Source organism: Schistocerca piceifrons, chromosome 4 (assembly GCF_021461385.2).
Source record: "Schistocerca piceifrons isolate TAMUIC-IGC-003096 chromosome 4, iqSchPice1.1, whole genome shotgun sequence".
Taxonomy (NCBI): domain Eukaryota; kingdom Metazoa; phylum Arthropoda; class Insecta; order Orthoptera; family Acrididae; genus Schistocerca; species Schistocerca piceifrons.
Window position 1 is genome coordinate 390,676,339 of NC_060141.1, and position 26,038 is coordinate 390,702,376.

General features: G+C 40.5%; 1 protein-coding gene across 1 annotated transcript in view; it reads right to left on the minus strand.

Annotated features, from left to right (window-relative positions):
* The window catches only part of LOC124794912 (DNA polymerase epsilon catalytic subunit 1), a 306,938-nt gene that overhangs the window by 180,212 nt on the left and 100,688 nt on the right, over positions 1-26,038 (minus strand). The window contains exons 17-19 of the mRNA XM_047258614.1: positions 18,990-19,173; positions 9,164-9,310; positions 3,002-3,169 (exon numbers count right to left, since the gene is read on the minus strand). Of these exons, the coding sequence (XP_047114570.1) occupies positions 3,002-3,169; positions 9,164-9,310; positions 18,990-19,173 (499 nt within the window). The remainder of the gene's footprint in view (positions 1-3,001; positions 3,170-9,163; positions 9,311-18,989; positions 19,174-26,038) is intronic.

A 26,038-nucleotide genomic window follows, 5' to 3' on the forward strand; every position in this document is an offset into this window, starting at 1 on the left:
TTGTCTAGTTATGATGCACGTTCAATTTTTGTGGAGGCTATGCTCATTCAGGAACATGCAAATGATTTGATGAACATCCATGTCCACTTAGTCTTCAAATCATCTTACCTCAAATGAATTATACTAAAAGTTAAAACAGCTGGAAAATGGCTTTGCTATTGTCGCACATGGAATTTTTGGTGAGGAAACCCGGAAGCTTATGAAGAAGTTGAAGAGGCATAATCTTCAGATGGAAGTGAGACTACCGCATAAACACACTGGACTGCATCTCTGAACAAAGCTAACAATGCTCATGTCTACAGATCCATGTAAGTCTGTGTTCTGTCATAGGATAGTGTTTCAACTGCTGGAAAGTAATCACAAACTCTGTTAATGCTGACATGGCAAAGAGTCTCTCATGTATACCTGGCATGGCAGCTCTTAGCACCATAGATATTCTGAAGGCAAACAAATCCTGCTTTCAGCAGGAACTGTGAACATTGTCAAATGCCTGTAGGCAACTAAACTTGACAACCCACAATTTGCTCAGCTGCATTGAAAGCAATTTGGATTCCATGTTCAAACGTTAGACTCAGAGCGGGCAGTTATTTTCACAATATAATGAAGTACTGGCAAATCGGCGGCACAATTTCCCAGAAGATAACTTAGAACTAATGACAACGATGTCAGATGAAAGACTGTGCTATGTTTACCTTTCTGCACAATAACATAAACACATTTAATGTTTAATGTCTAATAAATACAACATGATTTATTTTCATTATCAACAAAGTACTAAATTACAACAAATAAGACAAAAACAACAACTGTAAATATTTGTTGGGAAAATTACTTTATCTGTCCAAGAATTGAAATAGATTTGATTTTTAATGTCTACCAACATAATGTAATTGAGAGGTATATTTTCATTTACAACATAGTGCTGAAAACAAATAAAACAAAAATAAAGAAGGAATTTGAAAAACACGTGTTGAGAAAATAAAACAAAAAATGGCAAAATATAACACAAAAAATGGCAAAAAGTAACACTAAAAATGGTAAAAAGTAACACAAAAATTGGCAAAAAAACCACCAAAATCGGACATGAAATAAAACAATTTTTTACTGCCTCTAGTTATACATTTATGAAATAAAAAGCATGTAGTAAATAAAACTAAAACTAGTGCTACTACTTGACATCCAGCAGAGAAAGGCAGATATATGAATCCCATGGAAGAGAGAGAAATTTGTTTACATTATGCTCAAGTTTCAAATTCCATACTGAATAAATAATTTTAACTGAAAAGTTAAAAAAACATATACTGAAAAATTCTCGTGATATGTTAGTTTCAAAGGTAATACTAGCTATGAAGGGCATTTGACTAGAACTAACTCCACGGCATTTAGAGATTAGCCATGTTTTACACCAACAGTTACTCATGATTCTTTGCTGTATTATTCTGTATATTACTTGGATAGGGGTCTAAAATTGACACTCCATGCATCAACTTCTGCAAGACTTAACATTATTTATAAATATTGGCGAATTAGGCAATGCTTTGCAATTGCTAAATATGTATGAGCAGTGGACATGTCATAATCTCCTTCTCCCTCTATCTCTACTTCCTCCTCCTCCTCCTCCTCCTCCCCCCCCCCCCTCCCCGCGTCCATCTCCTCCTCTCCCTCCCATTCCTCTGCCCATCTCTTCCTCCTCCCCCCCCCCCCATCTATCTCCTCCTCCACCTCCTTCACCCCCTCTCTCTAACTTTCCTCCTTCCCCTCCTCTATGTCCAATAATCACCCTCCCCCCTATCCATCTCATCTCATCTCATCTCATCTCCTCTCCTCTCTCCTCTCTCTCTCTCTCCTGATTTTGAGCCTAGTTTATTGTTATTGCCAACAAGACCTTTATTGGGAACTGAATTAAAATGAATGGGTCAACTGACTGGGATAATTTGAATACAGTTTATAAGAGACCTCTCTGGATGCGGGATCTATGAGGATAGTAGCACTAATGACAGTATTTTGCATAGTTTTGATCTGCGAACGGGTACAATTACAAAGTTTCAGGTGATTCACATTCCGTAGTAGTATTCTAATCATAAGCCAAAAAGCCATAAATACAATTTCCCTGTTTTCTGTTTAAAATGACTGTAGGAAGAAAACAGAACAGCACATAGTTGTGTATAGAATTTTTATTTAATATTATCTATATGGAGAAAGAATATATGCAGGAGAAACAATCTGTCTAATGGTTTAAGTGCCATGCTATTGTAGTTAAAACTGATTGTGAGAAGGAAAATGGAACAACAACTGTCAAAAAGTTCACTGCCCAGCATTAGCAATGTTTAGTATTGCGTATGCTGCTGTTACGTTCAATAGAAGGTGGCTCCAACAGATATACAAAACATGTAAATATTAGAATGCAACATTATGTCAAAATTTCAATGAAGCTTTTGGAGATTTGAGAGTTTGAACAAATGAAAATTTACATTTTTATTTATATAGATTATATTTTTGACATTGTATCTTTGATGATGTATGCATGCAACTCTTCCTGATAACAAAAATGAGTAGATATTGCCAATATTTTTATTACAATTTTCAAACATCGTTTTCCTTGCAAATTTTCTTCTTTCTATGACATATGTACAAAAGGTGCTTGAAAATGGCCTTTGATCCAAATTGGTCATCAATAAAGAATAAATTGCACAGCAGCTTCAGGTATTACATGTTATTTCTACTTCAAAATGTTACTGAAGCAGTTCTTATTCAATGTTGTTGTGAGTAACATTGTCAATATGGGACTAATATACAATTATTAACACTGCCTGCAGGAGCTCAATTTATAAATGTGTCAATAAATGGCCACATAGCATAACATTATCCAGCATCAGAATCAGCAGGATGGCTTACACATTGAAGTTGCCAGCAAGAAATATTAGGTATGTCAAATCTCTATATTTGTCTGTAAAAATTGTCTATTTCTACATTGCAAAAAAGAGCATGTTTAATTTTATACCTTGCTTGTACCATATGGTGGTGGTGCTCCAAGCTCCTCACGCCAGCTGCGCTTTAAAATGTCTGGATCTGTGACTGAGCTGTTTCTCTTTCTTTTGTTTACATGAGCAACTGGTGTTTTTGGTCTCTCTGCAGTAACAGTCTTTCCTGCAGAATCTTCAATATCCACCTGAGGAAAAAAATTAAAATGAAATAATGGCAAGAAAATATGATCAGTATTTGATGGAATATATAGAGAGATTCATATCACTTTAGGACTTGGGTCTAAATACACAAATAATTTGAACTGCTCTCTTTTTCTTGTTAGCGGAATAGTTAACTCAGGGTGAAGATGATATTCCATGTAGAATAAAGCAGCAATAACAATGTGCTAGTAAAGGGAGACGAGATTTATAACGCACTGTAAGAATTACTGACCTCACTTCTAAAATTGAATTTGTTAAATTTATTATATAATAGTAGTTTATGATGGATTCTGCATAGTTTGTAGATGTGGAGGTAGCATAAAATATCTGACTGGCAATTTGACAGTCACTGAGTGTGCCTGGGTGAATGTCACTCCACTCATATGCAGCAGCCTTCTTCATTTGCTGAATACACCAACATGCACTCTCGAAGGCATGAGGGTGTCATATGATAAGCCATCTTACACCGGTGCGGCAGCATACACCTGCCAGGAATCTCTCTTTCCCTTTTACTTGGGAGGAACAAACACCCAGCAGTAGAAGCAACAAGTCACAACCCGAAGACTTTAGCCAGCCTGCAGGTAATAGCAGTTATCTACAAGATCTGAACCTGAAGTGTTAAATTCTGTGAAAAGCAATACAATGGTTTCATTAAAGTTAACTCAACATCACCCACATTTGTCTCAACAGATTTCTTTGTATACCTCATCTTTCCAAAATCACAAAAAATTGGAAAACTCATAACACTTACACAGTTTTTGAAAAAGTCATCAACATTTGTCAGCATTCTGCCCAACACTGCAGTCCTTTTTCTGACAACAAATTAATACAAATACAAAAGAATATACGAAAACGGCTGCATGGATGGTGTGGTATATGCAGAGCTAAGCCCCTGCATGTTTGGTCATCACACTCATAGGATGTGCTTTGTGGGCCACATAGAGTTCCTGCTTTCCCTTGGGAGGTTGTTTGTTAACATAATATTCGTTGAGCTGTTTACTGCCACACTTCCTGCAGCTGCCACAGAGTCTAGAGGTGCAAGCCACACTGATACGCGGGATGCACATCGCTGTACACAATGCTGCAGTCACAGGCACCTACTTGCTCCATGCTGTCATGTGACATCCAATTATATTCCTCTGCAAATGAGTACATAGGTTGCCACTCAGCCCTCAATGATGAGTTCATTCCATGCTCTACACTGACTGTCTATGCTTTGGACTTTTACCACAATGCTTGCTGATGCCACTACCCATCAGACAATGCCTTCACCAGGATCATTTAGCTGCTCCACATCCACCACTTGTTCCTGGGACTGGAACTGCATCTTGAGGGACCATGAGCTGACAGCTTGCTGGTACAGTGCCACTGATCATCCACAATAACTCCCAACTCATCAACACTAATGACAACTGGGGACTACTACATAATTGACACCCGCTACAAATTATCGCAATGCTCTTTCCAGTTGTACCAAGTTTAGTACAAGATTAATAAACAAAGAGTTGTTACAGCAACATGTGACTTCAATCACTACCAGTCACACCACTTGACCAAGGTTATAACAGTGGTAGTGAGGGTAATGATTTTGTGTTACAGTGCTTTTCCCTCGTCTACCATGTCCTACAGTGGTTAGTAAGATAATGGTTTCATGATGTGTGACACCTGTAGTTCGTATGGATTCTCAATACTTTTTCTTTGAGTACTGAATATTACAGTGCCAACAAGGAGACTAGTTTAGTGATACAATGCCTGCTCAAGATTTGCCCCTCCAGTGCCTGTCCAAGGTTCACTGGTCTGATCTGTCACGTGGCTGCAACTCTCCTCTATGATGAGTTTGATGTTGCTATTCCGTGTTGCGATCCACCCGGCCAAGACATCTGTGGCTGGCCCTCTTCCCAAGGGTGGCACTGCCCAGACAGAACAGGGATGATGAGGCTGTTTCTCCACATGTGTTTCAGTGTCCCTCAAAGTGTCTTCATTCATTTTTGCTGGAGTGAGGTTTTGTTCTTTCTCAGATGTTCATATGCTAGTTTGTCTTGATGAGCAGTGCATTCATGTCCATTGTGTTATGGCAGTCAGTACTCAAATGCTACAATGGTGAGAGAGTATCCACCTATGTAACCAGACATGGACTGTTCCTTTTCTTGGGTGACAGCTGTGTTCTATCGTGTGGTTGTCTTGATTTTGGTAAGCATTTGTTTTGCACTTGATGTTCACATTTATCAGTGGATGCAAGTTTGCCATTGCTTTCTTTTGAGCGTAGTTTGGGTAATCTGTTCACGTGTTGTTCAATGTGAATCCTCTTGCTTGCTGTTGTTGGTTTGCACTGTTTCCAGTAGTTCTTTGGTGTCTTTCTCATCTATAAGTAAATCACATCTGATCAACTGCGGGAGAAATCATTTTCTCTGGCCCTCCCATTCTGGGGTTGGGCAATTCCGGACCAGGGAGGTAGTCTTTCTCTGCTAAGTCAGATTCTAGTCTTTCCCACAATTTTCAAGTGGGTGTGATCAGAACCAGCATTTGGTTGGGGGGGGGGGGGGGGGGGGGGCAAGAGTTCGTGTGTGATAACCTGGGCCCCCTATCATCGAGTGTCCTGCAATGTTGACATACCGTACAGCTCTGTTTATTGTTCGCAGAGTTCTCAGGCTGAATTCTCTCCATTATCAGCCCAGCCTTTGCATGTGATGCCATCAGATACCAACTTCTTGTCATCAGCCCCTCAGCTTCACTTCAGCTGTCGCCGGCCTGGTCACGGTCTGCACTTCTGACATCACCAGTCCTGTCGATGGTGCCATTTGCTCTCTCGAGGGACCTTGCAATGCTATTGTGGCCATCACCACCACTGCTGCCACCTCCAGAGCTGACCGAACTGTTCCGCACTGGCACTGCCATGGCCATCCATGCAGCTGCTTCCACAGTCATCACTGGTCCTCCTGGTGCCATTCCTGACTGCTGCCTCCTCCACAGCTAACCTGACCGTCTCCACTGGTGCCACCAATCCCATTGTGTGTTGTTCTGGGCCATGGAAACTCACTATCAGACCTGCTTATGCACGACCTTACTGTCACCACCTACGGCAACCAGCTGCCGTTCTACTATGCAGGCACGCCTTGCTTCTTTTGTCAGCATCTTTTTTTTCTATGTTCATGGACCGATGGTCCTTTTGTTTTGTTCCAGTCTGTTACAGACACTGCTCGATGCATCCTTCCTTGTGTGTTTCATGTCTCAGAGATGGTTGCACCATCTCTCTTAATAGGAGACAAGTGGAGTACATGCAGGGCTGGGCCTAAGTATATTCAGCAACCACACTCATGGATGTGGTACTGGGGCTATAACAGATACAATGAAATGTAAACTCTTCTGTTTTGTTATTTAGTGTTTCCATTGCAATGGATTTAAAAAAATGTGTGTGTGTTCAGGGTAGTGTCCTCCGTGTGGTGCTAAATACATAATTGTTTTTACTAGAATCCACAACTAATGTGAGACAGACGTTATTTCAAGCACATAAGAATCACTCCAATCATTACTCCAATTGTACTATGGCAATTTAAACACTTTTTTTCATGGCGAACTCACCATCGAACAAGTACCACTTTCTGGTGGAAAAATTTAACAATATGGTTTTTAGCAATGGGGTCCCATTTTAGTGCCACAAATATTAGCAGCGAGGTGACAAAATATTACTCAATTTTGGGATAACTTGAAGGCGAATCTGCTAAGCTAATTTCACATTTCATGTTGAGGGTGTCCACTGGCAACTTGCAGTATCCTGTTGCAGAGCACGCTCTACAACATGACACTCGTGACCTCGGTGCCTGTTTTACCACACGCACCATCTGAATTCTCCCCCCAGACACCTGTTCCTCAGAACTCCACAGGTGGAAACTAGCTCTACAACATGTCCTTGTTTCTCGCCACCCACCTGGCTTTAATTTACATTAATTTCTTCTGTCTCAGATTTTCTTCACTGTAACTACTCTCTGCTTCACTTCGCTTTAGTTTTCTACATCTTTTATTGTCTTTCCCATCATTTTTCACCACCCCCCTCCCATCCCTGTTACGTACAATGCACTTAGCTTTTCACTCTTATTAACTCGTGCATGATGTCTTGCATATTATCCTGTCTTTCACCTTTAAGCTCTCAGGTTTTCAAATCTTCTCCGATGCAGTCCCCAGCACTCAGTCTTCCCTTCTCATCTTGAATGGTAAGTCTCCCCTGACCTGTGGTTCTGGGTGACTTTCCCAAAATTTACCCCTTTACCTAGACTTCTCCAGTCCTTTTCCTTCACCCTTCTTCTTTCCCCTCCAACCCTTCTGCCTGAAGAAGGCATGCCAATCACAACAGCCTTTTTGTGTGTGCTCTGCCGTAGCTTGGTGAGTAGATTTTTTTTCTATCCAATTAAATAATTTTATCAATAATTTATTGTTTTCATAAAGACTTTAGGTGTACACCACATCAAAACCACTGCTTACCATCCAGCATTGAATAGGGAAGCTGAATGGTGACATTGCAACATCAAAGCAGCAATAAGAACCTGACTTTCAGATGACTGGGTAGACAACTTATCAAAATTTTTAATGAAAAGGAAATCTGTTACTCACCATAAAGCGGAGATGCTGAGTCGCAGACAGGCATAACAAAAAAGACACACACACACACACACACACACACACACACACACACACACACACACACACGACTGCAGTCACAGGCAACTGCTGTGTGGTTTCAGTTGCCTGAGACTGCAGTCGTGCATGTCAATTGCATTTGTTTGTGTGTGTGTGTGTGTGTGTGTGTGTGTGTGTGCGCTGTGCGCCATCTATTTTTGACGAAGGCCTTACTGGCTAAAAGCTTCACTGTGTCAGTCTCTTAGTAGTGCCTATCTGCGACTCAGCATCTCCACTATATGGCGAACATCAACTTTCCATTTCATAAAATTGTTACATTCCATCCTGGATTTTCTATTGTTTGATTTCAACATTTTTAATGGGTCTCCAAGTTTATGTGGTTCCAGAATAAAACACCATCACTGCAGAAATCGTTATCACATGACAACTAGACTTCCAGTCGATTTTTTTGATCTTACACCAGTGGAGCGTAACATTCCAACTTTCATTTTCAACATTTAACAGCACATGACATCACATAAACCAGTTAAAGTTTGACATCATGCAGCAACATCTGTCTTTATCTATCCTCTACTCATTACCTCTTCACATGTATTCATAAGACATGATGCACACTGAAAACCTCTACAGTCTATGATGGACCATAAAGACTATATTCAAGTCTGAACAGCACTTTGTCATTGAAATACTTCATGGCCAGAAGACCATCTCTATTAACAGACTCAAGCCAACGCTCATGCTGAAGAATATGGATTCTGAACCACCCATGTGAGCTTCATGTAAACAATCTGCTCATGTCCCCATAACTGCAGAGTGCCATCAGCTAACCCAACAAGCTACACATTATGGATGTACAGTGCACTTCACGAAGAAATACCTCAACATTATAGCTTGGGATAGATTAATATGTGGCTGTAACAGACACAGTGGAATGTTAACTCAGTAAAAATTATAGATACACATGTGATCGAGCCATGTGATCTGTTAATGGCTGCACATTGCCCTTACTCACTGGGATGTGCAACACAGAAACTCAACTGTAGCAAGTAGCAGGCACCTGGGAGTAACATTGTACACGTTGGAATAATTGATCTTTTGCTTCCATTACAACTGATATTTAAAAAATATGTGCGCATTCATGGTTGTATCCTTAGTGTGAAGCTACATAAATAATTATTTTCACTAGAAACTACAGCATGTTCTTTTAAGTCTATGTGTAAGTCAAACTAATTTGAATGCACTAGCATTAATGAACTACAGTACAATATGTGTATAAAAAAAACATAACATTACAAAAGAGAGGTAGAAAATTAAATATAACAAAAAATTAGAACTTTACTCATTACCTCTGCGTTTGAGTGTTCTTCTTGAACATCCTTTGGCTTTTTTACAAATATTTCATTTATTCTCCGTTGTTTCAGAACATCATTTTTTTCCATCATTCTTTTGTGCAGCCAATCGGGGTGCCGAACACGTGGAACAGGATTTGATACCTGTGAAATGAGAAATTATTGATTTCACACGCACTGCCATTGCTAATAAGCAGCTCACATTCAATGAAACTTTATAACCACTATACAAGTGACTAAGTTAAGAAACCAGATGGGAGGAAAGTGGGGAAAGGGTGGGGTGGGGTGGGGTGGGGTGGGGTGGGGGGTGGGGGTGGGGGGGGGGGGGGGGAGGTCAACAGCAACTATCAGCATTTGATACATCCTGAAAGCACAACAAGGTTAGCTACATTACATTCAGAACTCAAAGGGCACCTGATGACAGAAAACACAGGCTACTATTTCCTTACACAAGGAACAAATTTACACAGGTAATTATATTTATGGGTAAACTCCCATCATAACAGGCTGGTGTCACCTGGAAGGCACATAGCAGGGATCATCAAGTTTCATTGTTGGCCATACAGACATCTTGCATCTTGCACCTTGTGAAAAGTAGCAGGACTCCAATACATAAGTAAAAATGGTGAAAACTGTATGCTGTTGTGCAGCACACTGTTTTTAAGATTTGTGTTAGGTTTAATATGAAGACAAAAATGAATAATTGAGAGAGTTATTACATTAACAAAGGTGCCAGTACCGAAGACTCTTCAGTCAATGAAACCTGTGGAAGACTACTTACAAGCTGTGAAACGAATATGGACACAGTAATTTTAATATTGGAAGCTAAAGCAAAAATGAGTGGCTACACAGATAGTAACTTAAGTAAGAGATAGAATGTAGTTCAGTGGAATGCATGAGGTTAAATATTAAGGTTAGGAGTGAGTTTGACAGATTAGAAGTTAAAGAAATGAATATTACATATCGAAAGAAAGTAATGTGAATGAGTATGTGAGACTATAAACATAGAAGCAATTGAAATGTATGTTGTTACAGGTCAAAATCCTCCAGTTTTACAAGTAAAACATATTTGTTTGATGAGGTTTCAGGATTGCAGCCGGATCACATTGACTTCTTGCCAAATTTTGGCTGGCAAACGTCCAGCCATCTTCAGGTGAGTCTCCGTCACTGGAGACTGCGAGTTCCTGGCGTCAGCTATATAGCAAAAAATTGTTGCGGAAACACGTGTGCGTAGTCAGCCATCACAGGAGTGTCCTCTATCGAAATCTGCAATCTCTGGAAATAACTATTCTATCTGTGGCACGCAGATGCACGCGTAAAGGTGAAAACTACATGTTGGTCCTCTGTCGGAATGCGCGCTTGTGTCACTAAAAACAGACATCAGGTGTTGCCAGACATGTCCTTACGAATAAACTGTCTTCTTTCAGAAGAAATTAGAGAGATCACCGGATCCCAAGCCTCGTCCAGTTGAAAACCCCCATCACTATTTGTAAGATTTTGTGCTAGGCGTATCTCCACAGATTCTTTAATTACCGAGTCCCAAAAAGTTTTTGCCGGGGGCCAAGATTTTCACGGCAGAAAAATCCACAGCGGGTCCTGCGGTAATACAATGTTTAGCTACGGCCGATTTACTGGGCTGTGGAAGGTGAGTGTGGCGTTCACGTTCAACACGTACTTTGTGTGTCGCCCGACCGATGTAAGCTTTGCCACACTGGCAAGGGCTTCTGTAGATCCCGGTCTTCTGCAGACCCAGATCATCCTTTACCGAACCGAGAAGGGCACTAATCTTCGCCGGTGGCTGTAACATTACTTTAACTTGATGTTTCCTTAGGATCCTGCCTACTTTAGACGAAAGGATGGCGACGTACGGAAGGAACGCCGTGGACTCGAACAACTCCTTATCTTCTCGATGTTGTGGCTGGTCACGTTTCTTCCTTCTTAGCGCTGTTCTAATCTGATGTGGAGAGTAACCATTACCTCTGAACACCAACTCTAGATGTTCCAGCTCCTCTGTAAGGCTATCTCCACAAGAAACAACACGAGCCCGGTGCACTACCGTTCTGAGGATGCCGGTAGTTTGTGAAGGGTGACGGCAACTCGACACTCGCAGGTAAAGGTCTGTACGTGTAGGCTTACAGTAGACAGAATGCCCTAATGACCCATCCACTCTCCTAGTAACCAAAAATGGCAAGCAACCATCCTCCTCTATTTCCGTCGTAAAGTGGATGTTCTTGTGGATTGCACTCAGATGTTGCAAGAAACATGACAGTTCTTCTTCACCATGGGCCACACTACAGATGTGTCATCTACATGTCACCAGAAGACTCTCAGTTTTAAGTTCTGCCCTTTCCTCAAAGTCTTCCACAAAAAAGCTCGCCATCAAAGGCGAGAGAGGACTGTCAGTCTGCTCAAAATATTCATTGTTAAATAAAAAGTAGGTCGAGGAGAGGACACGATGGAAAAGTGCCGTTATATCGGACGTGAATTTATTGCCGATGATCAACAGAGAGTCTGTAGGAGGCACCTTAGTGGAAAGTGAGATGACACCGTGGAACCTCTTTTTTATGTATCTTCAGAAGACTGTATAACCTGGGTAGCACAGGACTGTGAGGTCTCAGTCTTTTCACCACTTCTTGCATAATAGAAGAAGAATTCAGCACTGCTAATGTTTTCCTTTCCACTTTTGCTGTGGATCTTTGTCAATCTTCCGATACATCGGTTCACTCGGCAAGTTGTAAATCTTCCGATTATAAACCTCACGTGGCAACAGCACTGTGGCGTTTCCCTTATCTGTGTGAGGATCTTCTTGTAGCTTTCGTAGTGCGGCCCTTTCTGTGGCAGAAATGTGCCGTCGTCAGATGGCTAATATTTGTAGTTACACAGATGTTTTGATGAACACGATGTTGTCTGCTCCACACTGCACAAGAATATTTCGGTATTTAGTGCCACTTTATCAGTTATTTTATTAATAAAAATATGGTAAAGCGCTTGTTTCTCCTGACAATTTCTGAGATCTCAAGAGTAAGCAAAGACGTAAGTTGACAATAAAATGCATGGACTTCCGTACTTCTAAATGTGTCGGCAAATATCTTAAGTACTAACATCAACAACTTCTGTAAAGACTGTTTTTAGATGGAGAACGCAAGCCAAATGGCATACGTGTTTCATTGACACGACTGATGTTATTTTATTTCAATAAAACGAAACACATTTTGTGACAAAAATACGCATTTCGTTGGAGTTGCAAGATAGATTTAAAATACCTTGACTGATTTCAGAAATAACCTCAGAAAAAAGTAAGCCTCTTGAAAGGAGTACATAAGGCAGGGAAAATTTGTGTAAACCGACACTGTAGGTGACAGCCAATAAAATGTCGATTTTACTACGTTTGTTATTGTCAGTTATTATCCACTGTGTTATGTCTATTATTTTACAGGTACTGTGTGGTTTTTCTTTTAAGAAATACGTGAGTAAATAGCATACAAACTTCCAGCGACTATTACAATTTTCTTCTTCTTACCGTCCATACTTTCTAATATATGAACTACTTTCAAAGTGCCAAAATGTACTAGAATAAATAAAATGTCTATAAAACACCACACTGTACAGTGTACTTGTGGTGAGACAGTCACAATTCCTTAAATCCATCGCCCGTGGCCATTGGTCTGCTGAGGAGCACCTCTGCCCTGGACCCATTGATAAACCAAACAGACCCACTGCATTACACCACACGCAAACAGACTTGGCCTGTGGGCACATCAATGAGATTACATCCAATATGCAGGGCCCACATTAGTGGGAACTGATGGGCTTCAGATTGGCGACCCGGTCCATTAGAGATACCCACAGAAACAGCCTGCGGTTTTGGCCCATCATGGAAGTCCACTTGTGTGGCCAGTTATTCACAAGTCACAGATAGCATGTTAATGAAATGACACCATGTGATCAATCTGTGTAACAGATAACTTGTTCAAATACACTGATTAATGAGCATAGGTACCAACTCACTTAAGGACGATCGCTGAGCCACAGACACATAGAAAAGACAATCCCACTCCCACAACTAAATTTTTGTCCATAGCCTTTGTTAGAAAGTGAGAGCACACACACACATTCACACACTTACTCAGACACAGCTCATGCACACGTGACCGCCATATACAGCCATTGCAACAACAGTCTCTCAGAATCAGTTCCGAACAAACCACTCCTCATGCCTCCCAGCCTCTCATCAGCAGCTGCTAGGCTAGTGGCAAGAAGTGGTGGCAGCACTGGGTGCAATCTGAGGGGAGTGGCAGAATTGAAATAAGCAGTAAGAACAAGGGAGAAGGGAAGCAGCGCGCATACTCAGCTGCGCCCAGCCAGCGATGATGCATGACTTCTCAGTAAACAAACCATTTCATTTCATATCCTGAGACAGAAATGAGATTTTGTGTGTGTGTGTGTGTGTGTGTGTGTGTGTGTGTGTGTGAAAGGGGGGGGGGGGGTTGCATCATTCACCAACTATTGTTGTTGTTATTTTGTCAGTACATTTCTCAGTAATTTCTTTGTAATCTAGATTTCTTTCAAACTGTAGCAGCTTGAGCCATGAATAAGTGAGTTGCAGAGTGGATGCTAATTTGGATTCATCTGTATGTGCAGAAAATTTGAGCTGTACTGAACCAGAGTAAACAAGGTCACTGAGGAGGTTTGCTCTTGGTACTGTGTAACACTACAACAGACTTTTGTTTGGACTGGGATTCCTATTCCACTGATAATTCTTCCCAAGACTAAAGAGTTGATTCTATAATTATTTACTACTCTCAATAACCAATGCATAAACACAAATGTGTGGGGGGAAAATGATACACGACATGCCTTAGAACTCCTAATAATTTTAATAACAATATGGAAAGGACAGTTTACTATTTACCAGACAGAGGAGGCACGGAGTCGCTGAGGGACACAATAAAGTAAACTGCTAAAATATTTAAGTTTTTGGACAAGTCCTTCTTTTGAAATTGAAAACACACACACGCATTCACACAAACACAATTCCCAAACACACGGTTACTGTTTCTGAGTGCTGAGGCCTCCTCAATAAGAGATTCACAAAATCATTCACAGCATGCTCCATCATCGTTAAGCCTGTATTGCTACCAGAGGTGGTTATACCCCATACTGAGCACATTAACCAATTGCCGGAATGTGTGTGCATATCCGTCAAGTTGGAAAAAACAAACAACATTTTTGCTTACTGTCATGCATGTTGCAGTTGTTATGTTCTGTATTCTTTGTATTGTTTCTAATTTACTATCATCTGTTTCAATGCAAGATGAATGCCAATTTGCAAAATTTCCATCGGTTGCTTTAATTCTGGACATCAGTGTATTATATATATATATATAAAAGCAAAGATGAGGTGACTTACCGAACAAAAGCGCTGGCAGGTCGATAGACACACAAACAAACACAAACATACACACAAAATTCAAGCTTTCGCAACAAACTGTTGCCTCATCAGGAAAGAGGGAAGGAGAGGGGAAGACGAAAGGAAGTGGGTTTTAAGGGAGAGGGTAAGGAGTCATTCCAATCCCGGGAGCGGAAAGACTTACCTTAGGGGGAAAAAAGGACAGGTATACACTCGCACACACGCACATATCCATCCACACATACAGACACAAGCACTGTATGTGTGGATGGATATGTGCGTGTGTGCGAGCGTATACCTGTCCTTTTTTCCCCCTAAGGTAAGTCTTTCCGCTCCCGGGATTGGAATGACTCCTTACCCTCTCCCTTAAAACCCACTTCCTTTCGTCTTCCCCTCTCCTTCCCTCTTTCCTGATGAGGCAACAGTTTGTTGCGAAAGCTTGAATTTTGTGTGTATGTTTGTGTTTGTTTGTGTGTCTATCGACCTGCCAGCGCTTTTGTTCGGTAAGTCACCTCATCTTTGTTTTTATATATAATTTTTCCCACGTGGAATGTTTCCTTCACACTGTCCCATTTATCTTGACCACCCTAAATAACTGTTTGTCCAGATGCAAATTACAAAATGTTTCAAGCAAATATTCTTTAGCCGTCAGGGGGACATCAATCAGCACGATTGTCTTCGTTGTAGCTTTGTTTTTTTTACAAAGATATGAACAGCAGCATGACCTTTTTAAAATGGCACCCTATATTTTTTATTCGGTAATTCATTTCCTCTCCTAAAGACCTATTCAAAAATGTATCACAGTGTACCATTCACTGAAACACAACATTATTAATTACATAACACAACATTAACTTTGAGCCCAGGCTCACAAACTCATCCACTTGCTGGAGTTGTCAGAAAACAAATGAAAACCAAGTAAAATGACCCTCCTGTACCACTGCCCAGGAGTAGAACATTCAAAGGTGCTCAAAGTGGTTATACTGGACACCGATATACTGGTGCACTTGTTGAATGAAAGAATTATTTACTGCTTACAGTGTTGCCTGCTGAAGAGAATTACAAGCAATCATGATACGTTCCTGCATGTCCTCTGGAGTTCTTGGAATATTGCGATACACAATGTCTTTAACGCATCCCCAAAGGAAAGAGTCCAGAGGATTTAAATCAGGAGACCTAGCAGGCCAAGTAACTGGTTCCTCCTCAATCAATCCATCTGGCAGGATACCTTCAGTTCAGAACACGATGTGCACGCAAGGCATTATGTGCTGGACATCCACCGTGTTGATATCACATAGCCATTCTGGTTCTTAATGGCACTTCATCCAGAAGAGGAGGAAGAATTCATCTGAGGAAGCTGGCATACGCTGCGTGCAAAGACTACCATTGATGAAATAAGAGCCAATAATTGTAGTATCAAGCAACCCACACCAGATGTTAACTCTCCATTGATGCTGATGTTCCACCTGTCTAAGCCATCGTGGGTTGTCGCTGGACCAATAATGCATGTTCCTTGTATTTACCTGTCCTTTGTTTGAGAAGGAACATTAATTGGTAAACAGAACATTGGAGAAGTAGTTCCGGTTGGCAGTGATTTGCTGCTGAACCCACTGACAGAACAATACACGATTCTGGAAATCATTCCCATGCAATTCTTGATGTAGCTGTACATGGTAAGGATGGAACCAGTGACGTGTAAGAATACAATGTACACTGGTTTTATGAATGCCAATCTCATGTTCAAGCTGTTGTGTGCTCACATGTGGAGTCATAGCAACGGAAGCAAGAACAGTAACTTCGGCAGCTTTATCTGTGTGAGTGCTACAACAATTATGTTGTCATGGGTTGAAAGTTCCTGTTTCCTGAAGCGTCTCAACAAGACGAGAAAACATCCGTCGGGATGGTGGGTTCTTGTCAGGATATTGCACTCTGCGTAGCATTTCGCCTACCAACAACAACAACAACAACAATAAAAGAAACATTATGTTGATGTAGTTAAAGACCTTCGCACGAAAAGTTGCATAAGGTATAGTAATTATTTTGCTCTAAGTTTCTTTCATAAGGAAGGACAACCTTCACTGTAAGCCTACTCTACACAACAATATTTAAAAGGACTAAACTACTGTACTAAATGTACCTGTACATAAGAAAACAGTATTGCAATTACTGTTCTGCTAACTTACATTCCCCATAGTTGAGTAGCATTTCTACCTTCTCTTCGTTGGTGTACATTCTACTCACACAACTCTCCAACTGACGATGGTTGACGGGATGATGGGTGTGCATTCTACTTATGTTTACACTTGTCCTCTGTCAACGTCAGCACGTGGATGTGTTCCATTACCCCGAGGATCTGCACTAACCGCTGGGAACATCAACATCAATGTTATGTTATGTAATTGGGTGGGGTTGTTTGGGGGAAGAGACCAAACAGCGAGGTCATCAGTCTCATCGGATTGGGGAAGGAAGTCGGCCGTGCCCTTTGAAAGGAACCATCCCGGCATTTGCCTGGAGCGATTTAGGGAAACCACGGAAAACCTAAATCAGCAAGGCTGGATGTGGGATTGAACTGTCGTCCATGCGAGTCCAGTGTGCTAACCACTGCGCCACCTCACTCGGTATGTTATGTAATTAATAACGTTGTGTTTCAGTGAATGGTACACAATGATACATTATTGAATAGGTCTTTAGGAGAGGAAATGAATTACCGAATAAAAAATACAGGGTGCCATTTTAAAAGGTCATACCACTGTTCATATCTTTGAAAAAAAACAACAAAGCTACAACGAAGGCAATCGTGCTCATGATGTCCCCCTGGCGGCTAAAACACACACACACACACACACACACACACACACACACACACACACACACTCACTCTTGAAGTGGAAACAGCACTGTTTCCACTTCCGGAACTAGTCTTGGTACACCTCCCATTGAACTACACAAAATACCATCTGCAAATTTTCTTTTATATTGTCTACTGTTGCAAATCTTTGTCCTTGTAATATGGTTTTCCAAGTTTGGTAATAAAAAATGTCTGCAGGGGCCAAGTCTGGAGAGTACGGAGGATGAGGCAACATAGTAATTTTTTGTGCAATAGTCACACACCAAAAGGTATGAATGTGCGGGTGTGTTATCATGATGCAAGAGCCATGAGTTGTATTGCCACATTTCAGGCCATTTCCTTCTCACATTTTCTCACAGGCATTGCAACAAGTCCCGATAGTACCATGAATTAACAGTTTGTCCATATGGCATGAATTCATGATGAACTAATGCTTCAAAGTCAAAGAAAACTATCAGCATGGCTTTGACAATTGACCTGACCTGACGAGCTTTTTTTTTAGCCTTGGAGAACCTTTCCCAACTCATTGTGATGATTGAACCTTGGTCTCAACATTATAACTGTAAACATACATCTTACCACCAGTTATGATTCTTTTAAGGAACATCTTGTTCTCATTTGTGCAATCCGAAAACTCTTGACAGATTGTGAGGCGAATGTCTTTATAGTCTTGACTCATGAGCTGTGGGACGAACTTTGGGATAACACGATCCATTCCAAGATGCTGTGTCAGGATTTCACGACATGATCCAACTGAAATGTTACATTCTTCTTCAATATCTCTGACAGTCAGTCTTCAATTGGCACGTGCACTTTCATCGACATTCCTGACACGAGTGTTGTTGGTAGACATAAAAGGGCATCCTGAACAAGGGTCATCTTTAACTTCTGTCTGGCCATTTTTAAACCATGTGAACCATTCTTAACACCTAGTATGGCTTATGCACTCATCACTGTAGGCTTCCTGCATCATTTGGTGTGTCTCTCCAAAGGTTTTCATTAGTTTCACACAAAATTTAATGCAGACGCATTGCTCTTTTATTCTGCCATCTCGAAATTAGCAAACTGTGTGACACAACATTCTACTCAATACAGCACTGAATAATTACTAACAGGCATAGGACAATGAAACTTCCGGCAGTCACACATTAAAGACAGGTATGTGCAAGGATGTCGACTGCATTTTGCTCAAACACACCATTGGTGCGAAATTATGAATGTTCTGGAATTTTTTGAACAGACCCCGTATGAGTACAGTATCAGTGAAACTTTACTTAACCCGTTATGAGAGTTCAGCATTATATTTATGAAAATATTTACCCATGTTCATTTGCAAAACAGAGATATAACATTATGAAGTTAACAAGACTCTGAGATGTCTATTTTTTAACTCAGGATGTGGACGCAGGCTTACAAAGTAACATTACGTATCCCCATGGTAATGATATAAAACTAAGACACAGCTATTTTTAATGTTTATTCAATTCTCAAGATATACTAAGGATAGGTATTAAATAAATGGTACTTGATATACGATCAGCAATATTATTTGTTTATGTACTCACCCCCTGCATAGCAGCTGGTATGGTAATGATCTTCTGTATCGTCCCTCCAAGCCTTTCAATGTAATAGTCCCAATCCAGTACATCTCTAATATCAACATCATGTATTGAAGAATCCTTAAGCCACTTTCGCAGATAATGCCTTTTCACACTTGGCTCTGACTGGAAGATAGCCAAAGGTATAGCCCTGATGAAAAATGATATGGTACAGTAATTGATACGCCCAATCAGAAGTAAATTAAATATTTATACAAAACAAAGTTTTTCAATCTATGAGATATGTAACACTGAAGCAGTCAATTGTCAATGTACCAGGCTGTTGTTTACCTCCAATTCGTCAATCATGTCACATATAATGTTAGCTGCAGAGAGTGGAAAGCCATGAAAGAATTATCAAAAATAAATGAAACTCAGTGACTGCACCACTTACAACTCAGGAAAGAAATAATAAAACACACAGTAATTGAAGTTCAGGCACAAAATAGTAATGTGTCTTTCTGTCATCACATTTTATGTGTGACCTTGAGAAATAACAATTATAATTGCTCATTTTACATGCCAAAATTCAGCAGTGTAGTCTATTGGACATTGTCATGAGAATCTTGTCAGCCGATGAAACCCTTCATTTGTTCGACCTTGAGAAATAACAATTATAATTGCTCATTTTAAATGCCAAAATTCAGCAGTGTAGTCTAATGGACAAGTGTCATGAGAATCTTGTCAGCCGATGAAACCCTTCATTTGTTCAACTGAATGGGCAGGCATTACAACTGTTTGTCTCCAGCTCCACAAATGCACAAAGGAAAGATAGCCCTTCAAGCCTTGTAGCATTGTGTTTAGAAAAAAAAAAAAAATTAGGAAATGTGAAAAAAGGTACATTTGGAGTGGATTACTTTACCTAATTTGTCAAATCTGAAGCAAAACTGGGCCTGCTATGGAAAATTAACCCAATCTTGGAGTAAAAAATTAACACCTAGCATACATATGGTTACAATAAAAATGTAGTCCTCTACATGAATTCCAATTATCTTGTAATTCACAGTGAATAATTTAAACATTACTTGAATGGTGGACGAGCAACATTAAGCCAAGCAAATGTGTTAGGTAGTGGTTGCATTAGTGAGAGTGCACTGCCTCGTGTCAAGTGAATGGCTTACCAGTCTCAACAAAGAAGATGAGAATGCAACTGGTGCAAAGCATGACACTTGTTAGCCTAATACTTTATGGTAGACATCTCTCTAGCAGATCCATAAACTCAGCATCGACAATGAAGCCAGAAATGTACAAAATTTCTGTAAAAGTGAGATACTTGTTCAATCTGCTCTCCAAACTCGCCTATAAACTCTGCCTTGAGGGACATCTTTTCTTCTTCAAAGCCAACATACTTGTCACTGACCTGCTATCTAAAACTAAGTGGAAATAGTCAAGACTGTACAATGATAAAATTTGCTTAAGTACCATTCTCAAAGCCATCCTAGGGCATTACGTTTCCATGTAGTATAGACCTCCTGCAGACTTGAGCAAAAAAGCCCCACTTATTAGCTGATGAGCATGAATTCATGTTAAATAGTTTATGACATTTCTGGTAAAACCACAAATCAATTTTTTTCTCGCACAAGGAATAAATTAAACAGTGGGAATACAACTCAGTACAAGTGTCAATACCCATGATATCAAGGTTCAATTGCAACAGTTGTCAGCTACCTTGCCTAAAGAGAGGATACAACATCTTTTTAAGACATCTTTTCAAACTGAATAAGTCTCTAGGTCAGAATAGATGTAACATTGCACTGATACATGGGCTTGTACAGCCAAATTCTTTGTAAATTTGACTTCATTTTGTAATCACTAAAATAACATCACTTACACTCTTAACTCTTGAAGTTTCATTTTCTTTCCTCGTCCCCTTTTGGGTGCTTTGCTCTCTCTCTCTCTATCTTTTTTTTTTTTTTTTTTTTTTTTTTGTCATGAAGTTTATTTCAATGCCAGTTATATCAAATTTACACAATTGATGCCATGTCTAAGAAATCACGATCTCTTCTGTTGGTTTGTTTATTTGTATCAAATTTAAATACATTTCTTTCTGCATCTATGTGTTTTATGAAACATTCTAATTCCTGATTTACGTTTAAAGTCTTTTGCCAAGAAGAAATTTCATATTTGACTTTTTGTGGAGAACAAATTTCATGTGTGATGTAGGCTTACCCGATGCAAACTGTTGATGAAGGTGTCTTGGGTCTCCAGCTGGGTTCTCCACTAGGCCTCGGGAGGCTGTGGTGGACCAGCAGCGTGTGCGCGGTGGTGGGGATAGCGGTCATCCCCGGTGGCCGTGTTCTGTTCTCGGTGTAAGACTTCTGTCTGTGTCCGCTGTGGAGGACATTGATGGGTGTGCTCCCGACGGACTGCCGCTATTGCAGAGTTCCATGCTGCGCTGAGTTGGTATCCCTCAGACCTGTTAACCAGGTTGTCATGAATCCTTATTTCTCAGGATTCTTTGATAATACTTTCCCAGAAGCAAGATACTCGGCACAGCACCTTCATGTTTTTGAAGTTGAAGGTGTGTTCTTCATTTATGCTGTGTTCTGCTATGGCTGATTTTTCGGAGTGACCTAGTCGCACACATCTGATATGTTCCTTGCAGCATTTAGATATACAGTGCTGTGTTTTTCCAATGTATTGTTTACCACATTCACATGGTATGCTGTAAATTCCTGGTTTGTTAAGTTTCGGGCTGGCAGAACCTAGGAGCTCCCTCATTTTCAGTGTGGGCGGAGAACGGTTTTGATACTGTGTCTGCCCAGAAATCGTGCAACTTTGGGTGGGAGCGGACCCACATACAGAAGGAATGCCAGTCATTTGTCAGCTTCTTCTTCTGGGACTGTCACTGCTTCCTTCTTACTTTTAAGCACCCTGTTGATCTACGTTTCACTGTAGCCATTTTGATGGAAGACTTCCCTCCGGATGGTAGGCTGTCTTTGTCACAGATGGCGCATGCCCTATGTACCAGAGGTGGTCAGTATTGTTTGTCTTCGTGCTGGATGGTGGCAGCTTGTTGCATGAAGGTATAGGTCTGTGTGTGTCTTCTTCCTATGTACTGCATGATCTAGTGAACCATCTGCCTTCCTCTTAATTAATATGTCAAGGAAGGGGAGGCATCCATTTTCCTCCATTTACATTGTAAAGATGGATGCTGTTGAGGTGCTCCAGAAACTCATCTAGTGCCTGTTTGCCATGCCCCCACACGACAAAAGTGTCGTTGACATAGCGGAAAAAGTACTTTGGTTTCTGCCTGGCAGTTTGAAGGGCCATCTCCTCAAAACGTTCCGTGTAGAGGTTTGCAATCACAGGAGCCAGTTGGGAGCCTATGGCCACACCATCAATCTGCTCGAAGAATTCTCCACTGCACTGAAAGTAGGTGGTTGTGCATGTTCGAAAAGGCTGGCTGTTTGTGGTTCAAAGTGCTGAGCTAAAAGTGCCAAGGAGTCTTGAAGGGGCACTTTTGTGAAAAGTGACGTCATGTCGAAGCTCACAATTAGGTGCTCCCTTTGTAGTCACATGTCCCTGAGTATTTTTACGAATCCGGCTGAGTTTCTCACATGGTGGCTGCAGTGTCCCACAAGGGATTTTGAGCAGTGTTGCTAGGTATTTACCTAGTCTGTTGCTGTGAGAGTTGATGGAGTCCACAATCGGTCTCAGAGGTACCCCTTCCTTATGCATCTTGGGGAGTCCATAGAGACGCAGTATTGCTGGCACTCTGTGGTACTGATGCTTCTTCATTCGCTCACGTTAGTCAGATTTCTTCAGCAGAGTTATCGTCTTTCTACTCATCGTCGGGGTAACATCTATATCGAATATTTTGAGGAGGTGGCCCTTCAAACTGCCAGACAGAAACCACAGCACTTCTTCCGCTACATGGGTATCACTTTTGTCGTGTGGGGACATGGCATACAGGCGCTAGATGAGTTTCTGGAACACCTCAATAGCATCCATCCGAATATCAAATTTACGATGGAAATGGAGGAAAATGGCTGCCTGCCCTTCCTTGACATACTAATTAATAGGAAGGCAGATGGTTCACTAGGCCATGCAGTACATAGGAAGAAGACAAAAACAGATCTATACCTTCATGCAAAAAGCTGCCAACATCCAGCATGAAGACAAACAGTTGTGGCCATCTGCGACAAAGACAGCCCACCACCAGAAAAAAAAACTACACCAGCGACACATCATCCGTCTGCTCTTGATGTTCTGCCTGTAGGCCTGATAGACCTGTTGACGAGTTTCGATGGGCGCTATGTTTCACGCATTAAGGAACCTTATCACTGACCAAACCTTCCAGGTGGTGGAAGAACAAATAAGAGAGACAGTTTCGAGGCACTGCTGCCATGGTATTGGCATGATGCAGGACCTGTCTGGCTGGCATTTGACTGTCATATCATAGCTCTGTCACACCTGCACAGCTTTCCTGGCTAAATATGTCTACTTTAAAAGAAACATCAGGAAACTTACTTTCTGGATGTGCCTCATTTCACTTTGCAGTAGCTTTTGGTAATTGTATGCTTGAAGTCTATTACTGCAAAAGAAACAAATGACTCAGACATAAAGCAGCTGCAGATAGAATAGTAATAGGAAGTATGTTTAGCAATGTAGTAAACAAAAAAGATGGACATATTGCCGTCTCTAGCCGCTGCGGATGCTAACAACATATCTACTCTTCCCTTGGTCACTGCACATGAAACCTATAATGGTACTCTGTCCAGTGGCTTACACGATTAATAAATAGTAGATTTCATGCTGGCAGCAACTTATTCAATCTACCTTCTTTACTCCTTCCACCAAATACTGCTTCAAACAGTGTAACAAAGAGACAAAAAAATTAAAAATATGGTAACTCAAAGAAAGACAGCTGAAATGGCAAGTCTACAGGTTCCTGTTTAGTTTGGAAATTTACTATTCAGGAAAATAATATTGTCACTTGTTTGTGCCTTCCAAGGCATGTGCCAATTCTACATTATACGTCCAGTATACAGAAACTCCTCTCAAGAAGAACACTGGCTACCAGCTTGAAAAAATGTGGATAGGCTTTCCTATTCACATCACCAGGTTGTCATGTCACTTCTTTCAACAAACTGGAGGTTTTGTAGATATGCTTCAGAATTTCATCTGTAGCAATGCTAATGTTTCTTGCAGAGACATCTGATGACTTCTCAAGTTTTTAAAAAAATCAAATAGTTTCCTGTTTCTTTGCAAGAATTTCAGACATGATGATCCCATTATCTTAGTACAGATAAGAAATTACAAGCTTGTGTGTTAAAAATTTATAAATATTGCGCGTTTGTGCAATGTTGTTATTTCTTGTACATAAAAAATGGTTTTGCTGTAACATTTAAAGTAGTTAGAAAAGATAAACACAGATATAGTGGTGATGGTTTAGAGACATCAAGATCACAGAAGACATTTTTAAATCGTGCCAGACAGCTTAATCAATCTTGATTTTCCTCAGAAAAAGTTGCTTAACACTGAACCCCTGTTAAGCTAATGAACTGAAATGTCAAGTTTGCTGTTTCATTGTGTGTCCACATCTTTTAATGACTTGTGCAAGTGTTCTGAATGCAAGATCTTTTTTATAAAGACACCTTGAGAACTTTACATTGCTCCTCTCATCTCCACTCTCTCCCCAAGTCGAGTCCAGAAGCACTATATTGACGATATGGACTAAACAAGATAGTCTCTTGTATCACATTTCACACAGTGTTGAATAAATTGAATGACTGTAATATCTCGTTCAGTTCCAGTTTAATACTTTTTCCAATCCGATAATCTTGGCAACGAACTTTCTGGTTCAATACACCTGGTCCTTATGAGTTCTCTTTCCACTATTAATTTAATGTGTAGTCATTCCCATGTAGTTTATTTTTTTAGTTTATTTTATGATACAAACTGCTCCATACATTCACTGCTGGTGACCCTCCTACATCTCTGAAAATATTCCTCATCTACCTACAAGCGGCTTCATACCGAAGATTGGTGGTTTTCTGTAACTTTCTTGAAGCGGTGGTTTGGTGACGTTCTTTCGCACTCTTAGTGCCATCTCCCAACATCAATAAGAAACTGTACTATTTTTAAAAAATCCAGCTCCACAAGCAACTTTGAAATGTAAAATGTCTTTTCAGACAGCTGAACTTTCTGTTCCTCTTAGTATTAAAGAGAACAAATTAACTATTTTGTCCAGCCTCACACTTATGTTTTAACAAATTTGAAGGCACATTTAACTGTCTGATGCGAGAATACACTTTCTATACAAGCAGCCACTATATCTTTGCTGTTTTCCTTCCCATGAACAACATAACCAAAATTCAGACAAATCAACAAATTCAACTTGGTAACTCAAATTAAACATTATATGAAATTATGCCTACAGTATTAATTTTATTAACGTACTATCAGAAACATTTACTCGATGCCCTCTTTAGGTGGTCACTCTAGAACAACAAAGCATTAACCGGGCAAGCAGAATCTTCACAAATTGCATGTTGTCAGCACCCAGAACGTGCTTCAGAGATTGCATGAAAGAAAAAGCTGCAGTAACACAGAGCTAGTGGGGGGAGGTAAAGCAGTCAAAGACAGAAGATAAGGGGACATACACAAACATACCTTACAGGTACCTGCATCCTCACGAGCTTTTATTCACAAAAGAACTATTAAGTACCAATGCAGACCACTAAATATAGGGACCGATGACCATAGCAGTCTGGTCCCTTCAATCCCACAAACCAACCAACCACTAAATATAGACATTATTGTCACTGGTATTGAGAAACAGCTGAAACTGGAAAAAAACCAAACAAGAGCCCAGGACCTGATGGAGTCTCTACACAATTATATACAGAATTTATAGGTGAGATAGGTCCTCTATAAACCATACTACACCTTAGACCCATAAAAAAACTGGTTAGAATAAAGTACAGGTCACACTGGTCTACAAAACTGGTAGTAGAAGTGATTCACAAAACTACCCACCCATATCTCTGACATACATTCGTTACAGAATT